At 43.9% G+C, this 19,198-nt stretch overlaps 1 protein-coding gene across 1 annotated transcript; it reads left to right on the top strand.

Moving 5' to 3' along the window:
* Window positions 1–8,100: 8,100 nt before the first annotated feature.
* LOC110503249 (P2Y purinoceptor 13) lies at window positions 8,101–13,910 on the top strand. The gene is made up of 4 exons (XM_021581619.3): window positions 8,101–8,636; window positions 11,909–12,108; window positions 12,217–12,606; window positions 12,750–13,910. The coding sequence occupies exons 2-4, from the start codon at window positions 11,926–11,928 to the stop codon at window positions 13,215–13,217; spliced, it is 1,041 nt and encodes a 346-aa protein (XP_021437294.1). The 5' UTR covers window positions 8,101–8,636; window positions 11,909–11,925; the 3' UTR covers window positions 13,218–13,910.
* The last annotated feature ends 5,288 nt before the right edge of the window (window positions 13,911–19,198 follow it).

Raw genomic sequence — 19,198 nt, forward strand, 5'->3', positions numbered from 1 at the left:
CCACCCACACAGACAGTGTGGTGAAAAAGGCGCAAAAACACCTCTTCAACCTCAGGAGGCTGAAAAAATGTGGCTTGTGGCCACAAACCCTGACATACTTTTACAGATGCACAATCGAGAGCATCCTGTCGGGCTGTATCACCACCTGGTACGGCAAATGCTCCGCCCACAACCGTAAGGCTCTCCAGAGGGTAGTGAGGTCTGCACAACGCATCACGGTTGCAAACTACCTGCCCTCCATGACACCTACACCACCCAATGTCACAGGAAGGCCCAAAAGATCATCAAGGACAACAACCACCCGAGCCACGGCCTGTTCACCCCGCTACCATCCAGAAGGTGAGGTCAGTACAGGTGCATCAAAGCTGGGAACAAGAAAGTGAAAAACAGCTTCTATCTCAAGGCCATCAGACTGCTAAAACAGCAATCCCTAACTCAGAGAGGCTGCTGCTTACATAGAGACTCAAATCATTGGCCACTTGAATAAATGGTTCACAAGTCACTTTAAACAATGCCACTTTAATAATATTTACATATCTTACATTACTCATCTTATATGTAAAAAAAAATAAAAATAAATGTCCTCTCACTATCAACTGCGTTTATTTTCAGCAAATTTAACATGTGTAAATATTTGTATGAACATAACAAGATTCAACAACTGAGACATAAACTGAACAAGTTCCACAGACATGTCACTAACAGAATTTGAATAATGTGTCGCTGAACAGAGAGGGGGTCAAAATCAAAGTAACTGTCAGTATCTGGTGTGGCCACCAGCTGTATTAAGCACTGCAGTGCATCTCCTCATGGACTGCCCCAGATTTGCCAGTTCTTGTTGTTAGATGTTACCCCACTCTTCCAACAAGGCACCTGCAAGTTCCCGGACATTTCTGGAGGGAATGGCCCTAGCCCTCACCCTCAGATCCAACAGGTCCCAGACATGCTCAATGGATTTGCGATCCGGGCTCTTCGCTGGCCATGGCAGAACACTGACATTCCTGTCTTGCAGGAAATCACGCACAGAACGAGCAGTATGCCTGGTGGCATTGTCATGCTGGAGGGTCATGTCAGGATGAACCTGCAGGAAGGGTACCACATGAGGGAGGACGATTGAGATTGCCTGCTATAACAACAAGCTCAGTCCGATGATGCTGTGACACACCGCCCCAGACCATGACAGATTCTCTACTTCCAAATCGATCCCATTCCAGAGTACAGGCCTCGGTGTAACGCAAATTCCTTTGACGATAAACCCGAATCCGACCATCACCCCTAGTGAGACAAAACCGCAACTCATCTGTGAAGAGCACTTTTTGCCAGTCCTGTCTGATCCAGCGACGGTGGGTTTGTGCCCATAGGCGACGTTGTTGCCGGTGATGTCTGGTGAGGACCTGCCTTACAACAGGCCTACAAGACCTCAGTCCAGCCTCTCTCAGCCTATTGCGGACAGTCTGAGCACTGAGGGAGGGATTGTGCATTCCTGGTGTAACTCGGGCAGTTGTTGTTGCCATCCTGTACCTGTCCCGCAGGTGTCATGTTCGGATGTACCAATCCTGTGCAGGTGTTGTTACGTGGTTTGACACTGCAAGGACGATCAGCTGTCCGTCCTGTCTCCCTGTATTACTGTCTTAGGTGTCTCATAGTACGGACATTGCAATTTATTACCCTGGCCACATCTGCAGTCCTCATGCCTCCTTGCAGCATGCCTAAGGCATGTTCACGCAGATGAGCAGGGACCCTGGGCATCTTTCTTTTTGTGTTTTTCAGAGTCAGTAGAAAGACCTTTTTAGTGTCCTCAGTTTTCATAACTATGACCTTAATTGCCTACCGTCTGTAAGCTGTTAGTGTCTTAATGACCGTTCCACAGGTGCATATTCATTAATTGTTTATGGTTCATTGAACAAGCATGGGAAACAGTGTTTAAACCCTTTACAATGAAAATCTGTGAAGTTATTTGGATTTTTACGAGTTATCTTTGAAAGACAGGGTCCTGAAAAAGGTCTGTTTCTTTTTTATGTATTGTATCGTTTATGTATTGTATCTTATACCATCTATTGTATCTTGCTTATGCCGCCTGGACATCGCTCATCCATATATATATATATATACATACAGTGCCTTGCGAAAGTATTCGGCCCCCTTGAACTTTGCGACCTTTTGCCACATTTCAGGCTTCAAACATAAAGATATTAAACCTTGTTTTTTTGTGAAGAATCAACAACAAGTGGGACACAATCATGAAGTGGAACGACATTTATTGGATATTTCAAACTTTTTTAACAAATCAAAAACTGAAAAATTGGGCGTGCAAAATTATTCAGCCCCCTTAAGTTAATACTTTGTAGCGCCACCTTTTGCTGCGATTACAGCTGTAAGTCGCTTGGGGTATGTCTCTATCAGTTTTGCACATCGAGAGACTGACATTTTTTCCCATTCCTCCTTGCAAAACAGCTCGAGCTCAGTGAGGTTGGATGGAGAGCATTTGTGAACAGCAGTTTTCAGTTCTTTCCACAGATTCTCGATTGGATTCAGGTCTGGACTTTGACTTGGCCATTCTAACACCTGGATATGTTTATTTTTGAACCATTCCATTGTAGATTTTGCTTTATGTTTTGGATCATTGCCTTGTTGGAAGACAAATCTCCGTCCCAGTCTCAGGTCTTTTGCAGACTCCATCAGGTTTTCTTCCAGAATGGTCCTGTATTTGGCTCCATCCATCTTCCCATCAATTTTAACCATCTTCCCTGTCCCTGCTGAAGAAAAGCAGGCCCAAACCATGATGCTGCCACCACCATGTTTGACAGTGGGGATGGTATGTTCAGCTGTGTTGCTTTTACGCCAAACATAACGTTTTGCATTGTTGCCAAAAAGTTCAATTTTGGTTTCATCTGACCAGAGCACCTTCTTCCACATTTGGTGTGTCTCCCAGGTGGCTTGTGGCAAACTTTAAACGGCACTTTTTATGGATATCTTTAAGAAATGGCTTTCTTCTTGCCACTCTTCCATAAAGGCCAGATTTGTGCAATATACGACTGATTGTTGTCCTATAAACAGAGTCTCCCACCTCAGCTGTAGATCTCTGCAGTTCATCCAGAGTGATCATGGGCCTCTTGGCTGCATCTCTGATCAGTCTTCTCCTTGTATGAGCTGAAAGTTTAGAGGGACAGCCAGGTCTTGGTAGATTTGCAGTGGTCTGATACTCCTTCCATTTCAATAATATGCACAGTGCTCCTTGGGATGTTTAAAGCTTGGGAACTCGTTTTGTATCCAAATCCGGCTTTAAACTTCTTCATAGCAGTATCTCGGACCTGCCTGGTGTGTTCCTTGTTCTTCATGATGCTCTCAGTTTTATATCTTTATGTTTGAAGCCTGAAATGTGGCAAAAGGTCGCAAAGTTCAAGGGGGCCGAATACTTTCGCAAGGCACTGTATATGTACATATTCGTATCTTTTCCCTTTAGATTTGTGTGTATTAGGTAGTTGTTGAGGAATTTTAAGATTACCTGTTAGACTGCACTGTCAGAACTAGAAGCACAAGCATTTCGCTACACTCACATTAACATCTGCTACCAATCTGTGACCAATACCATTTGATTTGATTTGATTTGATGTGGTTGTCTCACCTAGTTACCTTAAGAAGGATGCACTTACTGTAAGTCGCTCTGGAGAAGAGCATCTGCTTAATAACTAAAATGCAAAATGGAGGGAGGTCACACCAACGCTTAGTTCACTGTTACTTTTTATCTTTGTTATCACCTGATCATGCAAAGCCACCCACTGGTCACAATCTGGTTTAATCAACGTTGTTTCAATGTAATTTGTCAACGTATTGTGACGTGTAATCGACATGGGAAAAGTCATTCGATTTGAAAAGTCGTTAACTGTCGTTTTGAGGAATACAAACCATCTGAATTATCTCATCATTGTTACAATTTTTTTTAAATATTTTTTTTACTTAAGCAAATCTTGCATAAAATATGTTGAATTTGTACCTTTTGAAACAATGTTAGATCTTAAATGTCATATCCACCATCAGGAAAAATGTATGCACTTTAAACAACATTTGAGTTGATATGGTCATGTTCTTTCACTTTGATTCTTGGTTGAAATGGAGACGCGAATCCAACATTCCAATTTATTAATTTGTTTAAACCAACTGGAATTAAAGTCAGACTAAGTCAGTGGGACAAAATATACATCTATTTCAAATGTTGATGGTGTTATTTGGTTGCGTTGACAACCGAACACAATTTAACATCCACTTTTGGCCTTTTAACTTATCGACAAGTTAACAAATTATAGGTTGGATTCATGTCTCTATCTAACCCCCCCCCCACCCCAAAAAAAGTTGAAGAACAGAATTAAGCCAGTGGCTCAGATGAAACTCAATGCGTTAGATATCCTTTAAATATTGATATTTGGTTGCGTTGACAAAAAAAAAAAAAACACAATTCAATATTACTTTTGTAAAACAGTAAATAGCCATATAAAGTTAAGAATATCTGACTAACTAATGTAACAGCATTAATTCAACCTTAAAAAATGACTAACTCATCCATGTCCACATTTTGAGGTTTGCCTGCTGTAACTATAAGTGTCTTCCTATTGTAATCATAGAATTACGTGAATGCTCAAGATGACATGCTAAGGTCGTAGGTCAGTGGAGATTGCTATAGTCACAATTGCTATAATAATCTGTACCAAATCGCAAACTGCATTGATCACTTGCATCATGTACTGGTCATGTTGTCTCAACTGCAAGCCAGGTGATTTGGTTCTGCTATTGGATGAAGCACAGTGATAACACCATTCATTGTTATATAAATACACCATATCTGACATTTTAATTCTCATTTGAACTTTGTTGTGCTTTTAAATAGATAAAAGTGCAGTGATAACTCTTTTAGATGAGAACTAAACCCCCCCCAAGAAATCAGACATGGTTTTTCCCATTGGTATTTGGCTGTGCTTTCAGATGGTTGAATGTGCAGTGATAACTCTTTTAGATGAGAACTAAACCCCCCCCAAGAAATCAGACATGGTTTTTCCCATTGGTATTTGGCTGTGCTTTCAGATGGTTGAATGTGCAGTGATAACTCTTTTAGATGAGAACTAAACCCCCCCCAAGAAATCAGACATGGTTTTTCCCATTGGTATTTGGCTGTGCTTTCAGATGGTTGAATGTGCAGTGATAACTCTTTTAGATGAGAACTAAAACCCCCAAAAGAAATCAGACATGGTTTTTCCCATTGGTATTTGGCTGTGCTTTCAGATGGTTGAATGTGCAGTGATAACTCTTTTAGATGAGAACTAAACCCCCAAAAGAAATCAGACATGGTTTTTCCCATTGGTATTTGGCTGTGCTTTCAGATGGTTGAATGTGCAGTGATAACTCTTTTAGATGAGAACTAAACCCCCAAAAGAAATCAGACATGGTTTTTCCCATTGGTATTTGGCTGTGCTTTCAGATGGTTGAATGTGCAGTGATAACTCTTTTAGATGAGAACTAAACCCCCAAAAGAAATCAGACATGGTTTTTCCCATTGGTATTTGGCTGTGCTTTCAGATGGTTGAATGTGCAGTGATAACTCTTTTAGATGAGAACTAAACCCCCCCCAAGAAATCAGACATGGTTTTTCCCATTGGTATTTGGCTGTGCTTTCAGATGGTTGAATGTGCAGTGATAACTCTTTTAGATGAGAACTAAACCCCCAAAAGAAATCAGACATGGTTTTTCCCATTGGTATTTGGCTGTGCTTTCAGATGGTTGAATGTGCAGTGATAACTCTTTTAGATGAGAACTAAACCCCCCCCAAGAAATCAGACATGGTTTTTCCCATTGGTATTTGGCTGTGCTTTCAGATGGTTGAAACACATTCGAAAGTCAATTCACTTTTGGCTGTCTCTCTTTGAGTGAGTGACTATATCAGTCGGGGCGGCAGGGTAGCCTAGTGGTTAGAGCGTTGGACTAGTAATCGAAAGGTTGCAAGTTCGAATCCTGAGTTGACAAGGTTCAAATCTGTCGTTCTGCCCCTGAACAGGCAGTTAACCCACTGTTCCTAGGCCGTCATTGAAAATAAGAATTTGTTCTTAACTGACTTGCCTAGTAAAATATTGTTTTAATCTCATTGATCAACGTCTCAACCTCATTATCCACGTTGAAATTGCACGGTGTTCTCAGTGGCCAATCGCACCCGGTTTGTCTATTTCTCCTAGTACCTGTGTATTGTGTTATGTTATGCATAACCTAAGAACTACACGTGTCACCGTAGTCACTGGACTCCATTTAAAAACAGTGAAGACTTGTTTTGTAGTTAACAGTATTAACAGTAAGGGTATTTCATACACTACTTCTGTAAAATAACCTTTAAAAACTTCAGTGAACGATCATAACGGAAGTTTGTCTGTTTTGGACTTTTATTTCATACAGTGGTTGAGAAACTATTGTCGTTGTGGTTAAGCGTGTAACAAACAGTCATAGGGTATTTTTGATAGAAAGAAGTGGGTCATTTCGCTGCTGGTTCCCATACACAGGAACTATTACACAGGAAGTCAGATATTTTATCACTAATCTGTGTAGCGTTAAAATAGCACTGACATTACAGTGGTGACAAACCTCAAGCTTCCGCAAGCCTCGGTCTTTAATCAGCCCCTTCTACACCCACAACGATTCAGCTACATGCAACACGGGATGGTGCTGTGTTTTAGAGAGGACACAACAAACACTTCAGCTCAAAGAAACACACAAACATATTGTATAACACACTGTCCCGCACACTGTCCCGCACACTGTCCTGCACATTGTCCTGCACACTGTCATTCACACTGCCCTGCACACTGTCATTCACATAGCCCTGCACACTGTCATTCACACTGCCCTGCACACTGTCATTCACACTGTCCCACACACTGTCATTCACATTGCCCTGCACACTGTCATTCACACTGTCCCGCACACTGTCCCACACACTGTCATTCACACTGTCCCGCACACTGTCCCACACATTGTCCTGCACATTGTCCTGCACATTGTCCTGCACATTGTCCCACACATTGTCCCGCACATTGTCCCGCACATTGTCCCGCACATTGTCCTGCACATTGCAATTCACACTGCCCTGCACACTGTCATTCACACTGCCCTGCACACTGTCATTCACACTGTCATTCACACTGACCTGCACACTGACCTGCACACTGTCATTCACACTGACCTGCACACTGTCATTCACACTGACCTGCACACTGTCATTCACACTACCCTGCACACTGTCATTCACACTGTCATTCACACTGACCTGCACACTGTCATTCACACTGTCATTCACACTGCCCTGCACACTGTCATTCACACTGTCATTCACACTGTCATTCACACTGTCATTCACACTGTCATTCACACTGACCTGCACACTGACCTGCACACTGTCATTCACACTGACCTGCACACTGTCATTCACACTGCCCTGCACACTGTCATTCACACTACCCTGCACACTGTCATTCACTGTCATTCACACTGTCATTCACACTGACCTGCACACTGTCATTCACACTGCCCTGCACACTGTCATTCACACTACCCTGCACACTGTCATTCACACTGTCATTCACACTGTCATTCACACTGACCTGCACACTGTCATTCACACTCATTCACACTGCCCTGCACATTGCCATTCACACTGTCATTCACACTGCCCTGCACATTGCCATTCACACTGTCATTCACACTGTCATTCACACTGCCCTGCACATTGCCATTCACACTGTCATTCACACTGTCATTCACACTGTCATTCACACTGCCCTGCACATTGCCCTGCACACTGCTCTGCACACTGCCCTGCACATTGCCATTCACACTGTCATTCACACTGTCATTCACACTGCCCTGCACATTGCCATTCACACTGCTCTGCACACTGCCCTGCACATTGCCATTCACACTGTCATTCACACTGTCATTCACACTGCCCTGCACATTGCCATTCACACTGTCTTTCACACTGTCATTCACAATGCCCTGCACATTGTCATGCAATCAGCAGAGATGTTATTTTGCTTGCTCAAAACCACACTGTGTGCTCACAACCACAGCCTCTTTGCTCTTCTGATTGCAAAGGGGTTTGAACTCAATAAAGAGCAAAGGGGTGGGATAACTGGGCCGGGGGGGGGGGGGGTGGATGGGGTCCGGCCCGGGGCCCGGAGGTCTCTTAAGATATCAGTCAGGCAGTGAGTCCTGATTGCTGCATCGCCGCTCAGCACCTAGTGAAACTGATGTACACTGGCACCCGGGAGACTGGCATCCAACAACCTCTCAGTGGACCATTAAACAGGAAGAGAGGAGAGACCGGCTCATTCACACAGCGTAAGACTGGCAAAGTCCTTGGGATTGCGACAAGAAAACCCCTACCTCTATATAAAGAGAACACCGGTACAAAAAGAGCATCACAAACTGTACAGTACACTAAAAATAGACCGTTTTGTTTGGTAGGTGTGGAAAGATTCGAAGGGAAAAAAAACAGCTGAATTCGGGATATTTCACTTCTTCATATAGAACGAAGACTGTTCATCATATTGTCTGTTCCAGTGACTTTCTTTCATAAAAATCAAAGCTTCGTTTAAAGGAGGGTAAGGACATTTTCATTAATGTATTTAATGTCTTTTATATGTTTGACAGTGTTCAATAACAATTCTGCATAACAATTGTCACAGGGATAGAGTACACATTCAAGCTTGTTTATTAAAATCAATTTACTTCTTCATTGAATGTTCCAAAGTACAGTATGTGAGCTGATCCAGACTGAATCGATTCAGATTTATGTAGGGGCTGAGTGTATTTTCAGGGATTTGACTCAAAATCTCTCATAAAGTTGTGGAAACACGATTTGAAAGGGATCCATCTCCTCTGAGTATCAGTCTTACAAACCCCTAAATGGTTCCAACATTCCCCCAAAAAAATGTGCCTTGGTTGCCATAGCACCTGTTACTGCACGGAATGCCATTCTAAACTGGTTAGGATTCCCTGGAGGCTGTAAAGAAGGGACCGCCACTGTTCATGTACTGTCGATCATCGGTATAGATTGTATCGCTCTGTAGACAGGACTAAACTGGTGTACAGATTATTATGGACTCACTGGAAGGTCTAGAAACAGACTTTCGTTGATGGGGAAAAAAACTATGACTAAGTTAAAGTTTGACTTGAGACTTTGCTCACCAAGTCATTCAGTCTTTTTCCTCGGCGTAGCTTACTGTCGAGCTCTCACTTCCCTTTCTCTAATCTTCTCCAAACTGTACCTTCCTTCTTCATTCATTTCACCAGAAAGGAAAACAAATTAACTGAGCACTTTTAGATAAAGTGAGAGAGACAATTACATGCATGAAAAAATACAATGTTCTTTGTGTGTATCGTATGGGGCGATACAGTCACATGAGATAAAATACATTTACGATCTAAATGTTGTACAAAAACACATTAACTCACACGACATACACATTTCATGCAAAGTCCAATCTGTACACAAATACTGAAGGGGAAGAATGGTTGGTTTAATAAAGATTCAAAGTTATGTTTGTGAGAATATAGTGGTGTATATGGGCATTTACAGCAATCCAGAAATAACTGCATTTCAACAGAGCTATACAAAATGTAGGATCTTAATTTGATCACTCTGTCACAGGAGAACTTTCTTGCAATGCATGACCATTTAAAGTTGTAGTGAGTGTATTTGAGGTTTAAAAAAGGCTTCTGAAGTTTGTTCTTTGTACTTAGAAATGTCAGACTTGATTTTTCCTTACAAAAAATGTATCAACCCCGACAACAATGTCCATTAATTATAATCCACATTTCCTGTTGCTGGGAGGCTGTGTGTTACTAGGCGGCTGTGTGTTAGTGGGTGGCTGTGTGTTACTAGGTGGCTGTGTGTTACTAGGTGGCTGTGTGTTACTAGGTGGCTGTGTGTTACTAGGTGACTGTGTGTTACTAGGTGGCTGTGTGTTACTAGGTGGCTGTGTGTTACTGGGTGGTTGTGTGTTAGTGGGTGGCTGTGTGTTACTAGGTGGCTGTGTGTTACTAGGTGACTGTGTGTTACTAGGTGGCTGTGTGTTACTAGGTGGCTGTGTGTTACTGGGTGGCTGTGTGTTAGTGGGTGGCTGTGTGTTAGTGGGTGGCTGTGTGTTACTAGGTGGCTGTGTGTTACTAGGTGGCTGTGTGTTACTAGGTGGCTGTGTGTTACTAGGTGACTGTGTGTTACTAGGTGGCTGTGTGTTACTAGGTGGCTGTGTGTTACTAGGTGGTTGTGTGTTAGTGGGTGGTTGTGTGTTAGTGGGTGGCTGTGTGTTACTAGGTGGCTGTGTGTTACTAGGAGGCTGTGTGTTACTAGGTGGCTGTGTGTTACTAGGTGGCTGTGTGTTACTAGGAGGCTGTGTGTTACTAGGTGGCTGTGTGTTACTGGGTGGCTGTGTGTTACTGGGTGGCTGTGTGTTAGTGGGTGGCTGTGTGTTACTAGGTGGCTGTGTGTTACTGGGTGGCTGTGTGTTACTAGGTGGCTGTGTGTTACTGGGTGGCTGTGTGTTAGTGGGTGGTTGTGTGTTAGTGGGTGGCTGTGTGTTACTGGGTGACTGTGTGTTACTAGGTGACTGTGTGTTACTAGGTGACTGTGTGTTACTAGGTGGCTGTGTGTTACTAGGTGGCTGTGTGTTACTAGGTGACTGTGTGTTACTAGGTGACTGTGTGTTACTAGGTGGCTGTGTGTTACTAGGTGGCTGTGTGTTACTGGGTGGCTGTGTGTTAGTGGGTGGCTGTGTGTTACTAGGGGGCTGTGTGTTACTAGGTGGCTGTGTGTTACTAGGTGACTGTGTGTTACTAGGTGGCTGTGTGTTACTAGGTGGCTGTGTGTTACTAGGGGGCTGTGTGTTACTAGGTGGCTGTGTGTTACTAGGGGGCTGTGTGTTACTAGGTGGCTGTGTGTTACTAGTTGGCTGTGTGTTAGTGGGTGGCTGTGTGATAGTGGGTGGCTGTGTGTTACTGGGTGGCTGTGTGTTACTAGTTGGCTGTGTGTTAGTGGGTGGCTGTGTGATAGTGGGTGGCTGTGTGTTACTGGGTGGCTGTGTGATAGTGGGTGGCTGTGTGTTACTGGGTGGCTGTGTGATAGTGGGTGGCTGTGTGTTAGTGGGTGGCTGTGTGATAGTGGGTGGCTGTGTGATAGTGGGTGGCTGTGTGATAGTGGGTGGCTGTGTGTTAGTGGGTGGCTGTGTGTTACTGGGTGGCTGTGTGTTAGTGGGTGGCTGTGTGTTACTGGGTGGCTGTGTGTTACTGGGTGGCTGTGTGATAGTGGGTGGCTGTGTGATAGTGGGTGGCTGTGTGTTACTGGGTGGCTGTGTGATAGTGGGTGGCTGTGTGTTAGTGGGTGGCAGGTTGTTAATGAGCTCGTAGAGGGTGTAGATGCTGAAGGAGATCTCATCATAGACAAGACAGGCCACGTCTGACGTGTCCCAGCTGAAGGCAGCTCCCGGTAGGCCAGGTCAGAGTAGGAACTGGGGCCGTCGTAGATCACCCGCGGGCCAGACCAGATGTCCGGGTGGAGGTGTAGGGAGGCAGGGCACAGCCAACCCACAGCTCTCTGCGTCCTCCCCCAACAGGACAGGTAGCCTATCCTAATCAGAGAGGTCATTGAAATGACACTTTCTAATTGTTTTATATTTTTTACATTTTGTCAGGAAATGCAGCTCTGTCTCAGGTTCTGCTTTGGTGCAGTGGTTGTCTCTATCGCTCTCTCTCTCTCTTTCTCACTCTATTCTCTCTGTTCTCTTTTTTGCTGAATGCATGTTGTGTTGCTATGGGGAAATAGAGGCCTTACTGTTTACTATTCATCCAATCATTTTTATCCTGTTTCTCTCCATAGTACTGCTGGGCGTGAGGATGAACGGCAGCCAATCAAACCTGTCTCTGAAGTGTGTGCGTGACACCAGCGTGACGGCGGTGGTCTTCCCCTGTCTCTACAGCGCCCTCTTCCTGTTTGCGCTGGTACTCAACTGCCTGGCTGCATGGATCTTCTTCAACATCCGCAGCACCACCACCTTCGTGGTCTACCTGAAGAACGTAGTAAGGGAACCAGCATTTATTTTCTGTGATAAACCAATTTAGTCCGACTGCCAGAAATGGTTGAACAATAACGACTGATGACTGACGTGATGGCCTGTCCGTCAACAGGTGGTCGCAGACCTGCTGATGACCCTGTCCATCCCGGTGAAGGTCCTCACGGACACCGACGTAGGCTCCTGGCGTCTGCGTGCGTTCTACTGTCGCTACTCCGCCGTCCTCTTCTACACCACCATGTACATCAGCATCCTGCTCCTGGGGCTCATCAGCCTGGACCGCTACCTCAAGATAGTCAGGCCCTTTGGGAAATGTGTCCTCCAGAGGGTCGGAGTGGGACAGGCCTTGAGTGTGGCCGTCTGGGCTGTGATGGTGTCTCTGGCTCTGCCCAATACCATTCTGAGTGACCGTACACCGTCGCTTTCTCCTGGTCGGCTGAAGTGTGCCTCTCTAAAGGGTCAGGCCGGTCTGCTGTGGCACGAGGGCTTCAACTACTTCTGCCAGGTACGGGCTACATTCTTGTTTGTCGGCATCATTACACTGAATGGTATCCTGGCGTATCCTGGTATGTTAACCTGGCTAACCAAGGGGCAGTATTTATAGAGGTTGTCTCTGTTGTTCAATACATTTTCTCCTCCTCTTCCCAGGTGGTGTTTTGGGGAACACTGGCTCTGATGCTGTTGTGTTACACCTTCATCAGTCGTAAAGTCTACGAGTCCTACAAAGCCTCGCGTAGTGGTTCCAACGCGGCCAGCCGCAAGACCAAGGCCAAAGTCTTTGTGGTGGTGGTGGTGTTTTTCGTTTGTTTCGCCCCTTTTCATTTCGCCAGAGTGCCCTACACTCTTACCCAGACCCGAAAAACAGCCAACCACTGCTGGGCGCAGAACGCGCTCTACGTTGCCAAGGAGACCACTCTCTGGCTCTGTGCCACTAACGTGTGTCTGGACCCGCTGATCTATGTGTTCCTGTGCAGGGTGTTCCGGAAAAGATTGACAGACGTGCTCAATCGCAAGCCCCACCCCCAGGGTGCTTTGGAGTCGCCCACGGCAACCTCTACACATTTGGAGATGTCACAGATGGTGAATAACAGAATGCTGGATGTCAGCTTGGCCTAGAAGCACAACAATGTACATTTATTTTGTAGTTTATTTTCCTCCAGCCTGTTGAATTGTAGATCTAACTTGGCCTGATGTTAACCCCTGGACAGATTGTGACCAGAGTAAAGCCTTCAAAACATCTTTGGATAAGTGGCTCTTTTGACTAAGACAATGTTGCAGGTCTAATAGGCTATAAACAGCAGTGTTCCCACATCACCTCTGTGATAGCCCATTGTGTTGAAGAGCATTCTGAAACAAAATGGCTGGTGTGACATTAGATAACCAAACTGCCTCGGGAGTTTTTCCAAATATCATGTTAAAAAAATCATCCACAAGAGACAATCCAGGCGAATGTGTCCGTCAAGTCATTGTCTTTTTCCTCGGCGTAGCTTACTGTCGAGCTCTCACTTCCCTTTCTCTAATCTTCTCCAAACTGTACCTTCCTTCTTCATTCATTTCACCAGAAAGGAAAACAAATTAACTGAGCGCTTTTAGATAAAGTGAGAGAGACAATTACATGCATGAAAAAATATAACGTTCTTTGTGTGTATCGTATGGGGCGATACAGTCACATGAGATAAAATAAATTTACGATCTAAATGTTGTACAAAAACACATTAACTCACACGACATACACATTTCATGCAAAGTCCAATCTGTACACAAATACTGAAGGGGAAGAATGGTTGGTTTAATAAAGATTCAAAGTTACGTTTGTGAGAATATAGTGGTGTATATGGGCATTTACAGCAATCCAGAAATAACTGGAACGGGAGGGTAGAGATAGGGAGGGAGGGTAGAGATAGGGAGGGAGGGAGGGTAGAGACAGGGAGGGAGGGAGGGAGGGAGCGAGCGTAGAGATAGGGAGGGTAGAGACAGGGAGGGAGGGAGAGAGGGAGGGAGCGTAGAGAGAGGGAGCGTAGAGATAGGGAGGGAGGGAGGGTAGAGACAGGGAGGGAGGGAGGGAGGGAGGGAGGGAGCGTAGAGATAGGGAGGGAGGGAGGGTAGAGACAGGGAGGGAGGGAGAGAGGGAGTGAGCGTAGAGAGAGGGAGCGTAGAGATAGGGAGGGAGGGAGCGTAGAGATAGGGAGGGAGGGAGGGTAGAGGGAGGGAGGGAGGGAGGGAGGGAGGGAGGGAGGGAGGGAGGGAGGGAGGGAGGGAGGGAGGGAGGGAGGGAGGGAGGGAGGGAGGGAGGGAGGGTAGAGAAAGGTAGGGAGGGTAGAGGCAGGGAGGGAGGGTAGAAGTTTGAGAAAGTATTAGGACACCTGTTATAACTGTGTCCTAACCTAAGTCTGTGACTTGTACCGACCTCTACATAGTTCCTGTAGAAGGTGCCCTTGCGCATGACCAGAAGGTGAGCCTGGGTGTCTGAGGAGCTGAGTATCTCCTCACAGAAGGCCAGGAAGGAGTTGGAGAGGGACAGCAGGGCGGGGACACGGTACATCACTCACTCCATTGACCTCCTTATGGAACAGCATCATGCTGGGAAATACGGCGATGATCTCATGTCTGGTCCCAGAGAAGCCCATCCCAGAGAGACAGTTGACAGAGTTTATTGAAAGTGATCCAATATGCAGAAAGAGAGTCCTTCAAAATGTTCAACAAAATGTGAAGATTAGCCCAGTCCCAAACTGTGTGTCAGAGTAATCACATTAGCAGGGAATGAAGTCTTGCTATTCATTGATAGTCCTGTAAATAAGAAGCAGGTCTCTGCCTATATTTAGACTGTATTCATTGATAGTCCCGTAAATAAGGGGCAGGTCTCAGCCTATATTTAGACTGTATTCATTGATAGTCCCGTAAATAAGGGGCAGGTCTCAGCCTATATTTAGACTGAATTCACTGATAGTCCCGTAAATAAGGGGCAGGTCTCAGCCTATATTTAGACTGTATTCATTGACAGTCCCGTAAATAAGGAGCAGGTCTCTGCCTATATTTAGACTGTATTCATTGACAGTCCTGTAAATAAGGGCCAGGTCTCAGCCTATATTTAGACTGTATTCATTGATAGTCCCGTAAATAAGGGGCAGGTCTCAGCCTATATTTAGACTGAATTCATTGATAGTCCTGTAAATAAGGAGCAGGTCTCAGCCTATATTTAGACTGTATTCATTGACAGTCCCGTAAATAAGGAGCAGGTCTCTGCCTATATTTAGACTGTATTCATTGACAGTCCCGTAAATAAGGAGCAGGTCTCTGCCTATATTTAGACTGTATTCATTGACAGTCCTGTAAATAAGGGCCAGGTCTCAGCCTATATTTAGACTGTATTCATTGATAGTCCTGTAAATAAGGGGCAGGTCTATATTTGGACTGTATTCATTGATAGTCCTGTAAATAAGGAGCAGGTCTCGGCCTATATTTAGACTGTATTCATTGATAGTCCCGTAAATAAGGAGCAGGTCTCGGCCTATATTTAGACTGTATTCATTGATAGTCCTGTAAATAAGGGGCAGGTCTCAGCCTATATTTAGACTGTATTCATTGATAGTCCTGTAAATAAGGAGCAGGTCTCGGCCTATATTTAGACTGTATTCATTGACAGTCCTGTAAATAAGGAGCAGGTCTCAGCCTATATTTAGACTGTATTCATTGATAGTCCTGTAAATAAGGGGCAGGTCTCAGCCTATATTTAGACTGTATTCATTGATAGTCCTGTAAATAAGGAGCAGGTCTCGGCCTATATTTAGACTGTATTCATTGATAGTCCCGTAAATAAGGAGCAGGTCTCGGCCTATATTTAGACTGTATTCATTGATAGTCCTGTAAATAAGGGGCAGGTCTCAGCCTATATTTAGACTGTATTCATTGATAGTCCCGTAAATAAGGGGCAGGTCTCAGCCTATATTTAGACTGTATTCATTGATAGTCCCGTAAATAAGGGGCAGGTCTCAGCCTATATTTAGACTGAATTCACTGACAGTCCTGTAAATAAGGGCCAGGTCTCAGCCTATATTTAGACTGTATTCATTGACAGTCCCGTAAATAAGGGGCAGGTCTCAGGCTATATTTAGACTGTATTCACTGATAGTCCCGTAAATAAGGGGCAGGTCTCAGCCTATATTTAGACTGTATTCATTGATAGTCCCGTAAATAAGGGGCAGGTCTCAGCCTATATTTAGACTGTATTCATTGACAGTCCCGTAAATAAGGGGCAGGTCTCAGCCTATATTTAGACTGTATTCATTGATAGTCCCGTAAATAAGGGGCAGGTCTCGGCCTATATTTAGACTGTATTCATTGACAGTCCCGTAAATAAGGGGCAGGTCTCGGCCTATATTTAGACTGTATTCATTGATAGTCCTGTAAATAAGAAGCAGGTCTCAGCCTATATTTAGACTGTATTCATTGATAGTCCCGTAAATAAGAAGCAGGTCTCAGCCTATATTTACACTGTATTCATTGATAGTCCCGTAAATAAGGGGCAGGTCTCTGCCTATATTTAGACTGTATTCATTGATAGTCCTGTAAATAAGGGGCAGGTCTCAGCCTATATTTAGACTGTATTCATTGATAGTCCTGTAAATAAGGGGCAGGTCTCAGCCTATATTTAGACTGTATTCATTGATAGTCCTGTAAATAAGGGGCAGGTCTCAGCCTATATTTAGACTGTATTCATTGACAGTCCCGTAAATAAGGGGCAGGTCTCAGCCTATATTTAGACTGTATTCATTGATAGTCCTGTAAATAAGGAGCAGGTCTCGGCCTATATTTAGACTGTATTCATTGACAGTCCCGTAAATAAGGGGCAGGTCTCAGCCTATATTTAGACTGTATTCACTGATAGTCCCGTAAATAAGGGGCAGGTCTCAGCCTATATTTAGACTGTATTCATTGACAGTCCCGTAAATAAGGGGCAGGTCTCAGCCTATATTTAGACTGTATTCATTGATAGTCCTGTAAATAAGGGGCAGGTCTCGGCCTATATTTAGACTGTATTCATTGACAGTCCCGTAAATAAGGGGCAGGTCTCAGCCTATATTTAGACTGTATTCACTGATAGTCCCGTAAATAAGGGGCAGGTCTCAGCCTATATTTAGACTGTATTCATTGACAGTCCCGTAAATAAGGGGCAGGTCTCAGCCTATATTTAGACTGTATTCACTGATAGTCCCGTAAATAAGGGGCAGGTCTCAGCCTATATTTAGACTGTATTCATTGATAGTCCCGTAAATAAGGGGCAGGTCTCTGCCTATATTTAGACTGTAATCATTGATAGTCCTGTAAATAAGGGCCAAGTCTCAGCCTATATTTAGACTGTATTCATTGATAGTCCTGTAAATAAGGAGCAGGTCTCGGCCTATATTTAGACTGTATTCATTGATAGTCCTGTAAATAAGAAGCAGGTCTCAGCCTATATTTAGACTGTATTCATTGATAGTCCTGTAAATAAGAAGCAGGTCTCAGCCTATATTTAGACTGTATTCATTGATAGTCCCGTAAATAAGAAGCAGGTCTCAGCCTATATTTACACTGTATTCATTGATAGTCCCGTAAATAAGGGGCAGGTCTCTGCCTATATTTAGACTGAATTCATTGATAGTCCTGTAAATAAGGAGCAGGTCTATATTTAGACTGTATTCATTGATAGTCCTGTAAATAAGGAGCAGGTCTCAGCCTATATTTAGACTGTATTCATTGATAGTCTCGTAAATAAGGAGCAGGTCTCAGCCTATATTTAGACTGTATTCATTGATAGTCCTGTAAATAAGGAGCAGGTCTCAGCCTATATTTAGACTGTATTCATTGATAGTCCCGTAAATAAGGGGCAGGTCTCTGCCTATATTTAGACTGAATTCATTGATAGTCCTGTAAATAAGGAGCAGGTCTATATTTAGACTGTATTCATTGATAGTCTCGTAAATAAGGAGCAGGTCTCTGCCTATATTTAGACTGTATTCATTGATAGTCCCGTAAATAAGAAGCAGGTCTCAGCCTATATTTACACTGTATTCATTGATAGTCCCGTAAATAAGGGGCAGGTCTCTGCCTATATTTAGACTGTATTCATTGATAGTCCTGTAAATAAGGGGCAGGTCTCAGCCTATATTTAGACTGTATTCATTGATAGTCCTGTAAATAAGGGGCAGGTCTAAGCCTATATTTAGACTGTATTCATTGATAGTCCTGTAAATAAGGGGCAGGTCTCCTCCTATATTTAGACTGTATTCATTGACAGTCCTGTAAATAAGGGGCAGGTCTATATTTAGACTGTATTCATTGATAGTCCTGTAAATAAGGGGCAGGTCTCAGCCTATATTTAGACTGTATTCATTGACAGTCCCGTAAATAAGGGGCAGGTCTCAGCCTATATTTAGACTGTATTCACTGATAGTCCCGTAAATAAGGGGCAGGTCTCAGCCTATATTTAGACTGTATTCATTGATAGTCCCGTAAATAAGGGGCAGGTCTCAGCCTATATTTAGACTGTATTCATTGATAGTCCCGTAAATAAGGGGCAGGTCTCTGCCTATATTTAGACTGTATTCATTGACAGTCCCGTAAATAAGGGGCAGGTCTCAGCCTATATTTAGACTGTATTCACTGATAGTCCCGTAAATAAGGGGCAGGTCTCAGCCTATATTTAGACTGTATTCATTGACAGTCCCGTAAATAAGGGGCAGGTCTCAGCCTATATTTAGACTGTATTCACTGATAGTCCCGTAAATAAGGGGCAGGTCTCAGCCTATATTTAGACTGTATTCATTGATAGTCCCGTAAATAAGGGGCAGGTCTCTGCCTATATTTAGACTGTAATCATTGATAGTCCTGTAAATAAGGGCCAAGTCTCAGCCTATATTTAGACTGTATTCATTGATAGTCCTGTAAATAAGGAGCAGGTCTCGGCCTATATTTAGACTGTATTCATTGATAGTCCTGTAAATAAGAAGCAGGTCTCAGCCTATATTTAGACTGTATTCATTGATAGTCCTGTAAATAAGAAGCAGGTCTCAGCCTATATTTAGACTGTATTCATTGATAGTCCTGTAAATAAGGGG

This window comes from Oncorhynchus mykiss, chromosome 24 (genome assembly GCF_057628025.1).
Source record: "Oncorhynchus mykiss isolate SJ-2025 chromosome 24, ASM5762802v1, whole genome shotgun sequence".
NCBI classification, from domain to species: domain Eukaryota; kingdom Metazoa; phylum Chordata; class Actinopteri; order Salmoniformes; family Salmonidae; genus Oncorhynchus; species Oncorhynchus mykiss.

Excerpts from the sequence above, each read along its gene's own strand:
- LOC110503249 (XM_021581619.3), top strand. The coding sequence starts at position 11,926 with ATGAACGGCAGCCAATCAAACCTGTCTCTGAAGTGTGTGCGTGACACC. Across the intron at positions 12,109-12,216 it reads TGGTCTACCTGAAGAACGTA|GTGGTCGCAGACCTGCTGAT; the intron begins GTAAGGGAACCA and ends GTCCGTCAACAG. Across the intron at positions 12,607-12,749 it reads GCTTCAACTACTTCTGCCAG|GTGGTGTTTTGGGGAACACT; the intron begins GTACGGGCTACA and ends TCCTCTTCCCAG.